The sequence below is a fragment of the Lathyrus oleraceus genome, chromosome 3 (genome assembly GCF_024323335.1).
Source record: "Lathyrus oleraceus cultivar Zhongwan6 chromosome 3, CAAS_Psat_ZW6_1.0, whole genome shotgun sequence".
NCBI lineage: Eukaryota > Viridiplantae > Streptophyta > Magnoliopsida > Fabales > Fabaceae > Lathyrus > Lathyrus oleraceus.
The window spans coordinates 368496213-368504389 of NC_066581.1; the positions used below are offsets into that span (position 1 = coordinate 368496213).

The 8177-nt window shown below is 36.2% G+C and overlaps 1 protein-coding gene across 1 annotated transcript; it reads right to left on the bottom strand.

The window, feature by feature from the left end:
• LOC127131319 (secreted RxLR effector protein 161-like) lies at nt 1-633 on the bottom strand. Its single transcript, XM_051060242.1, has one exon. The coding sequence runs from the start codon at nt 631-633 to the stop codon at nt 1-3; it is 633 nt and encodes a 210-aa protein (XP_050916199.1).
• Nucleotides 634-8177: the final 7544 nt, after the last annotated feature.

Sequence of the window (8177 nt, forward strand, 5' to 3'; positions counted from 1 at the left end):
TTATATGTCACCTTCATCCAATATTCCAAGCTCTCTTTGAATTTTGTAAAACGGTTCCTTTGCGAGAGGCTTGGTGAAAATGTTGGCCAGTTGGTTATGAGTATCCACAAATGTAACTCCAACATCCCCTTTGAGCATGTGGTCACAAAGGAAGTGATGGCGGATGTCGATATGCTTCGTTCTTGAGTGCATGACTGGATTTTTCGTAATGTTGATGGCACTTGTGTTGTCACATCTTAGCGGAATACATCCGAGATCTATTCCGAAATCTCGAAGTTGTTGCTTTAGCCAGAGTATCTGAGCACAAGAGCTGCCTGCGGCTATATATTCTGCTTCGGCTGTACTCAGAGCAACACACGCTTGTTTCTTGAATGCCCATGAAACTAGTGCATTTCCGAGAATGTGACATGTTCCACTTGTGCTTTTCCTATCTGTTTTACATCCTGCATAATCCGCGTCAGAGTAACCAATTAAATTGCACATGCTACCTTTAGGATACCATAGGCCAACATTTTTCGTTCCCTTGAGATACTTCATGATTCGTTTGACAGCGGTGAGATATGATTCCTTTGGATTAGCTTGAAAACGAGCACAGAGACATACACTAAACATTATGTCAGGACGGCTTGCCATCAAATACAATAAGGAACCAATCATACCTCGATATTTGGTGATATCAATTGAAGTACCGGTTCGTCTTGATCAACATAAGTTCCGGATCCCATAGGGGTAGACATTTGCTTGCAATTATCCATGTCGAATCTTTTCAAGAGTTCTTTGCAATACTTGGATTGATTTATGAAGATACCATCGTCTAGTTGCTTGATTTGTAAGCCGAGAAAATAATTTATTTTACCCATCATGGACATCTCGAATTCTCCTTGCATCATTGAGGAGAATTCTTCACACATATCTTTGTTTGTTGATCCGAATATGATATCATCAATGTATACTTGTACCAACAATGTGTTGTTCTTGATTCTTTTGATGAAGAGAGTTTTGTCAACCTTGCCTTTTTCAAAACCTTTTTCACAAAGAAAGTTGCTAAGTCGATCATACCAAGCCCTAGGCGCTTGTTTCAATCCATAAAGAGCCTTTCTTAGCTTGAAAACATGTGAGGGATTTTTGAAATCTTCAAAGCCCGGGGGTTGCTTTACGTAAACTTCTTCGTTGATGTAGCCATTAAGGAATGCGCTTTTGACATCCATTTGAAAAAGCTGAAAGTTTAGTGAGCAAGCATAAGCAAGTAAAAGGTGTATAGCTTCTAACCTTGCTACCGGAGCGAATGTTTCTTCGAAATCAATTCCTTCTTCTTTGTTGTAGCCTTGTGCGACCAGCCTTGCTTTGTTACGAACAATGATGCCATTTTCGTCAAGTTTGTTTTTGAAGACCCATCGAGTTCCAATGATGTGTTTATTGCTAGGTCTCTGAACAAGTTCCCAAACTTGATTTCTTTCAAATTGATTGAGTTCTTCTTGCATAGCAATGATCCATTGGTCGTCTCCTAAGGCTTCATCAACTTTGGAAGGTTCAATTTGAGAGACAAAAGCCATGTTTAAGCAAGCATCCTTTAAATTCAATCTTGTTGAGACTCCTTGACTAATGTCACCAATAATCTTGTCGATTGGATGGTCTCTATGAGTTCTCCATTCTTTAGGTAGATCATTGATGTTTGCGTCTTGAGGATCTTGTTCTTCATGGTGTTCCGGTTGATTTTCATTATCGGATATGAAATCTATCTCTTGAGGAATATCTACTAAATCATCATCATTATCAACAATAATATCCTCCTTGGAGGGGTTAGTTTCATCAAATGATACATGCATAGATTATTCAATAGTTAAAGTTCTTTTGTTATAAATCCTATAAGCTTTGCTAGAGAGAGAATAACCAAGAAAAGTACCTTCATCGGATTTTTCGTCAAACTTACCAAGATTATCTTTGTCATTGTTAAGGACAAAGCATTTGCATCCGAAGATATGAAAGTAGGCTATGTTCGGTTTTCTTCCCTTGAAAAGTTCATAAGGAGTTTTCTTCAAGATAGGTCTAATATTGACTCGATTACTTACAAAGCATGTCGTGCTTACCGCATCCGCCCAAAAGTATTTTGGAAGATTAGAGTCGCTAAGCATTGTTCTTGCAAGCTCAATGAGAGACCTATTCTTTCTCTCCACCACTCCATTTTGTTGAGGAGTCCTTGGTGCCGAGAAGTTGTGAGAGATTCCATTTTCATCACAAAATTCTTCAAAGGAAGCATTTTGGAATTCTCCACCATGGTCGCTTCTTATGGAGGCAATGGTTAGTGACTTCTCATTTTGGATTTGCTTTGCATACTTCTTAAATGCTTTGAATGCGTCATTTTTCTGCAATAAAAAGAGAGTCCAAGTGTATCTAGAGAAATCATCAACAATGACTAAGGCATAAATATTACCTCCGAAGCTCTTTGTTCTTGATGGACCGAATAAGTCCATGTGCAGCAGTTGTAATGGCCTTGAAGTGGTCACTACATTTTTGGATTTGAAATTGATTTATGTTGTTTCCCCTTTTGGCACGCATCACAAAGTCTATCTTTGATAAACTTTATCTTGGGAAAACCAATGACGAGGTCATGCTTGATCAACTTATTCAAATGTTCCATATGAATATGTGCGAATCTTTTGTGCCAAAGCCATGAATCGTTGTTGTTTGCCATGAGACACTTTACCTTCAAAGACAAGTCATTAAGGGAAATCATAAAAATATTGTTAAGGCGTTTACCTTTTAGTTTAACCTCATGTGTGACTTTGTCTTCTATCAAGCACTCCTCTTTAGTGAACTTGATCTTGAAGCCCTTGTCACATAGTTGGCTAATACTAAGAAGATTGTGCTTTAGTCCTTTGACATAAAGAACATCTTCAATGGATGTGAAAGGTGGTGCACCAACAATGCCTTTACCAAGAATCTTTCCTTTGTTGTTATCTCCATATGTAACAAAACCCTTGGCTTTAAGCTTTAGATTTGAAAATTTGTTGATGTCTCCCGTCATATGGTTTGCTTTTACCAAAAGGTTAATAAGAAAGGAACAAAAGGCCCAAAAGTTTGAATGAAGTTGTTAATTCTTTTTTTTTGTCTTTTTGAAATGTTAAGTCAATATGATTAAGTTTATTTACAAATTTGATTTAAGGAAGAGTTTAAAAACTCAATGGCATAAGGCCAAAGTTTCTAATCATTAAAACAAAGTCTCAGTTTGAAATCACAAGCAAAGAAGGTTTTTGAAAAGGGGGAGAGATTTTGAAATTTAAGAAGTGGGAGGAGATGAAGATGCTATCCTAAGCATAAAATAAAAGTTAAGAGTTGAAAAGATCTGACCAATGGGATGCAATCCAATAGACAAGAATGTCATATAGAAAACCCATTTTCCTTTTGGACTTTGAATCAAGCAATAATCAATGAGCAATCAGCAATATCCAAACATCATGAAGATCAAGGAATCAAATAAAGATAGCCACATCCAAGCAAGCAAATCCCATAGCTAGCAGTCTTCTTTGTCTTCTCATGTACCAGATGAAATATTCCTTAATAAACTTAGAACAAGGCATCGAACACAAGATTAAAATAACAATTAGCACCAAGACAAATTAACAGATGAATTTAAATAAATCCCAAGACTTGCATCAGATGAAGGCTCAGTTCATAATAACTTGGTCTCAAAATGTTGGCATTGGCTAAGTCCTTTTTGCACAGGGAATGTTGCCTAATCCTAAGTCCAAAAGTTCAGATCAAGATCAACAATCCACCAAATACTTTTTAGGGTTTATGTTGTTTATTAAGTGTTTTAAGGTCGTAACACCACAAACAAAATCAAAATTCACAAACAATATATATAATCATAAGATATGGCTCAAATGAGTAAAGTGAAAATGGCAAAACATAAACAAGTTAAATGAAATGTAAATGGCAATGAATGACAAATGACTGAAAGTTAAATTGCATAAAGTAAATGACTTGAAAGTAAAACAATATTAATAAGAGTTATTCAAATATTAGTCAAAGATTAGTCAAGTGTTAGTGATGTATTTTAATTGATAAAGTCATTCTTTGGAAAATACTCAACCAATCATTCACAAGCATGGATCCTTGAACCAAGACATCTTCCACGGGAAGGAAAAAAGGTCAAGTTTCCACACAATACCATGAAGGATGGGAGACTTACAATCTCACTTACTAGAATGTTATGCCTTTAGGGTCAAATTTAGCTCTATGTTAGCAATCGTAATTGGACTTATGTAGAAGTCACAACTATCTGAGGCCGAGCAATACAAATTTAGGTGTTAATGCATGTTAGAGATTTGGTATAATGGACCAAACTCCTAAAACATACCTGTCGCATCTCAAAAAATACGATTTCTCGAGATGGTCGCGAAAAAAACACGTTCGAACAGAGTCGCCACCGAACTTTATTTATCCCAATGAAGAGATAGGAAAATATCGATAAAACCTTTAGGAAATGGAATAATGTTCGTCACAACCATATTTGGGTTCGGGAGTGGATTACGTAAGGGGAAGGTATTAGCACCCCTTACGTCCGTTGTACTCAACGGGAACCTTTTAGTTCTAATTTGTGTTTTGAGTGTTAATTTATGTTTGTTTGTTATCTTTGGGTTATAAAATTATTAAAAATAGAAATGGATGAGAACCTCAGAAAGGAGAAAGGGGAGGTTTTTCATTAATGTGCTCGCGAAGATACAGCAATCTTCTGCCTACGTATCCTTAAATAAGAAAATCAAAGCATTCGTAGTTCGGGAAACTACGGTTGGTTGGTGTCTTTTACCGAACAGCTGTTTAGATCGCGTTCTAAAGTCTAAACGTTGGCTTGTCTACTCTCGGCGGAGGTTTAAGCACTAGTTTGTTGTGCGCATTAGAAAGGATTAAACAGTGTTCTTTCTGAAAAGAGTTTTGATCACACGATGGTGACAAGTTGGGTTAATATGTTGGATGTTTTGATTGGTTGAGGTGTTTTTGGTTGGTTGAGATGTTTTTGGTCGGATGACGATTACTCGGATAGTTGAGTAAGACAACTCGTATCCTAACAGTCGGGAAAGGGAATAGAAGACTCTAAACCACTTTCTTTTTCATCCTTAATTATAGAAAGGATTTGATAATAATTAAGGTGTTTTGAATAGATGATGAATACTCGGATAACTGAGTAAGACAACTCGTATCCTAATAACCGGGAAAAGAAATAGAAGACTCTAGACCGTTTTCTGTTTCATCTGAGTGGTTATGAAAATAAGATTGTGTATGGTTGATGTATTTTATAATAGACGACAAGTACTTGAATGGCTGAGTAAGACAACTCATATCCAAGCATTTGAGAGGAGGAATTGAAAACTCAAGACCATCTCCTTTTTCGTATCGTTTTGATTGAGAATGATTTGACTTACGGTATGAGTTGGTGAAAAATGACAATTGTTCGACTGACCGAGTAAGAGAAATCATATTCAAACAATTGAGGAGTGAAGTTGAAAACTCAAAGTCAACTCCCTTTTCATTTAGTTTACTATGAAAATATTTTGATTAAGTTATATGTTTGTGGAAAAACGATAGTTGTTCGACTAACCGAGTAAGAGAACTCGTATTCGAACAACTGAGGAGAGAAGTTGAAAGCTCAAAGTCACCTCCCTTTTCATTTAACTTGTTGTGAAAGTGTTTTGATTTAATCGGGGTTTGGAAGTTTGTAGAGGAACGACAATTATTTGACTAACCAAGTAAGAGAACTTGTATTCAAATAATCGAGGAGAAAAATTGAAGACTCAAAGTCATCTCTCTTTTTGTTTCTTATTCATAAAATGATTTGATTTGATTGTGCTTAGGTGGATTAGGAATGACGACTACTTGACTGACTGAGTAAAGGAACTCGTATTCAAGTAACCGAGGAGAGGAATTGAAAACTCAAAGCCATCCCCCTTTTCATTTCCAAAATGAAATGGTATTTAACTGTGATTGGGTATTTTAATTTGATTTGGTTAAAAAAGTATCACTTGACGTTGGATCAAGGGTTTGCTTATTGATTGCGAAAGAGTGAGCGTTCCTAATGCCTAAGGAAGAGCTATCAAGCAATAAAAGATAAAGAAAGCGAGTAAAAGCATACATCTGAAAGGGGAGGTACATGTAAAGTACAAGGGAGTGCAGAAAATAAAAGTCAATCGAATGGAAATTCTAAAGATTAAGCTCTATCTAAACATAAATTAGAATTAAGGTCAACCACATGAGAAATAATAGGTAGGTTGTTTGGAGAGTTCTATAAGTCCTAAAACTAAGGGAGCATGCAAGATTAGTCTATTTCTAACACTAGGGGGCGAAATTGTCCTTTGACAATTATGAATAAATTTCTACTTATGAAATTCTAATTAAAAACAATTAAATTCTAAACTAAACTTAATGTTTCTAATATTTCTAAATCCAACTCTTCAAAAAAATTATAACCTGAATCTAAAAATTCTAATGAACCTAAATTCCTAATTATTTTTAATATTTCTAATACTATTTCTAATCCTAAAATTATTTCTAATTAATCCTAATCATAACTAATTTAATCTAATTAATACCTAATCATCTAATTAAGCTAAATAACCTACATTAACTAAACTTAATCAACTAGTAACCAAAAACAAAGAAATAAACCCAAAGAAGTTGAGAATGGGCTCAACAAAGGATAGCAGAGCCCAATCGGATGGGGTGTAGTAGCATTGAGGGAGTGTACACGCAGGCCAAAATCGCTTGGGCCAAAGGCCCAAGTCTCACCAACATGATTTGGTTTCACAACAAAAGCTTCAGAGCGTACCTTCAAACTTTCCCCAAAATGAGCGATTGTGAGACCTCACGGACCAACTGAAGCCGCTCGCATTAACCTCGCATCATTGACGCCGGTGCATCGTTGATGAGGGAGAAAGATCACCTTCAATCGGTAACGCGTGGTCGACGTAGAACAAGAATCAGTCTCAATCGAAAATCTACCGTCGGTAAAAAGCGAGAGTCAATTTTCAATCGGAAATGCGTTATTGATGAAAATTGATCTTTGACGATGATTGGGGTGGAGCGATGCGTCGCCGCTTGAAGTGGAACGCAGAACGACGATGCTCGAGTCGAAAGATGAAGAGCGGAAACGAATCAATTCCGAAAAGGTATCGTCAAGTTTTTTCGCTTCTCTCTTATGCTTCTGTTATTTCTTTTCTTTTCCAACTCTATCTCTCTTCTTCTCCTTCGATTACTGATCGATTCGTGAATCGTCGGTGAAGGATTACCGAGCGTCTTCGTTCTGTTATTGTTGTTGTGTTCTTTAGGTTTTTTGAAAAAAACCTCTGTTGTTCTTGATGTGTTGTTCTAGGTTTTCAAAAAAACATATCGCTTTTCTATCTTCTATGTGGTTTCTTTAGGATTTTTATGAAATATTGCTATGTTGTGTTTATGTGGTTTAGGTTTTTTTTGAAGAATTCTTACCCTGTTGTGTCTATGCTGTTGTTCTTGCAAGTGTTCATGTTGTTCTTCGTGTGGGGTTTTAGAAAAAATGGCTTTGTCGTGCGGTTGCTGTTGTTGTTTTTAGAGTTTTGAAAAATAGCTTTGCTGCGTTTATGTTGTTCTTGCCGTGCCAACACTCTGTTATTTTCTCTCTGTTTATGAAGAATTTTAAGTCTTAGAAAAACTTCCCCTTTTCCGATTTTCTCATCCCAGATTATGTGGGATTTGGGTTGTTCTGTTTTAAGCTAATGCCAAAAGTGCTTTTTGGACGTTTAGGTTAATCTTCTGGGTAAAGCTTCAAACTAAATGATTTATTTAGTTGTTTTTTCAGTTTTCTAAGTGCTTTTGAAAAGTGCTTTTAAAATAAGCTGTTTTTGTTCTCTGCAGGTTACAACTCTGAAATGACTTGATGGAATGGAGTGTATACCCAGCTGATCCAAAGTTTGTATTTTGTTTATTTTAATCCTTGGAACATATCCCATTGTAAGAATCTGTGGGGCGGTATAATCTCGGTAAATTGAAGGCACTTTCACATAATCCATGTTCTTAAAGTTGCTTTCAAATAGCTCAGCAGTAACAATTTAGAAGAAGACTTGTCAAAATAAGTTCCAAGTCCAAATCCTTTAGTAATTTTTAAGTGGGATACTCAAAAAGATTAGTTGGACCTCGTAAGCTAATTG

What these genes read in the sequence shown, in the direction of transcription:
- LOC127131319 (XM_051060242.1), bottom strand. Translation starts at nt 633, where the DNA reads ATGGCAAGCCGTCCTGACATAATGTTTAGTGTATGTCTCTGTGCTCGT.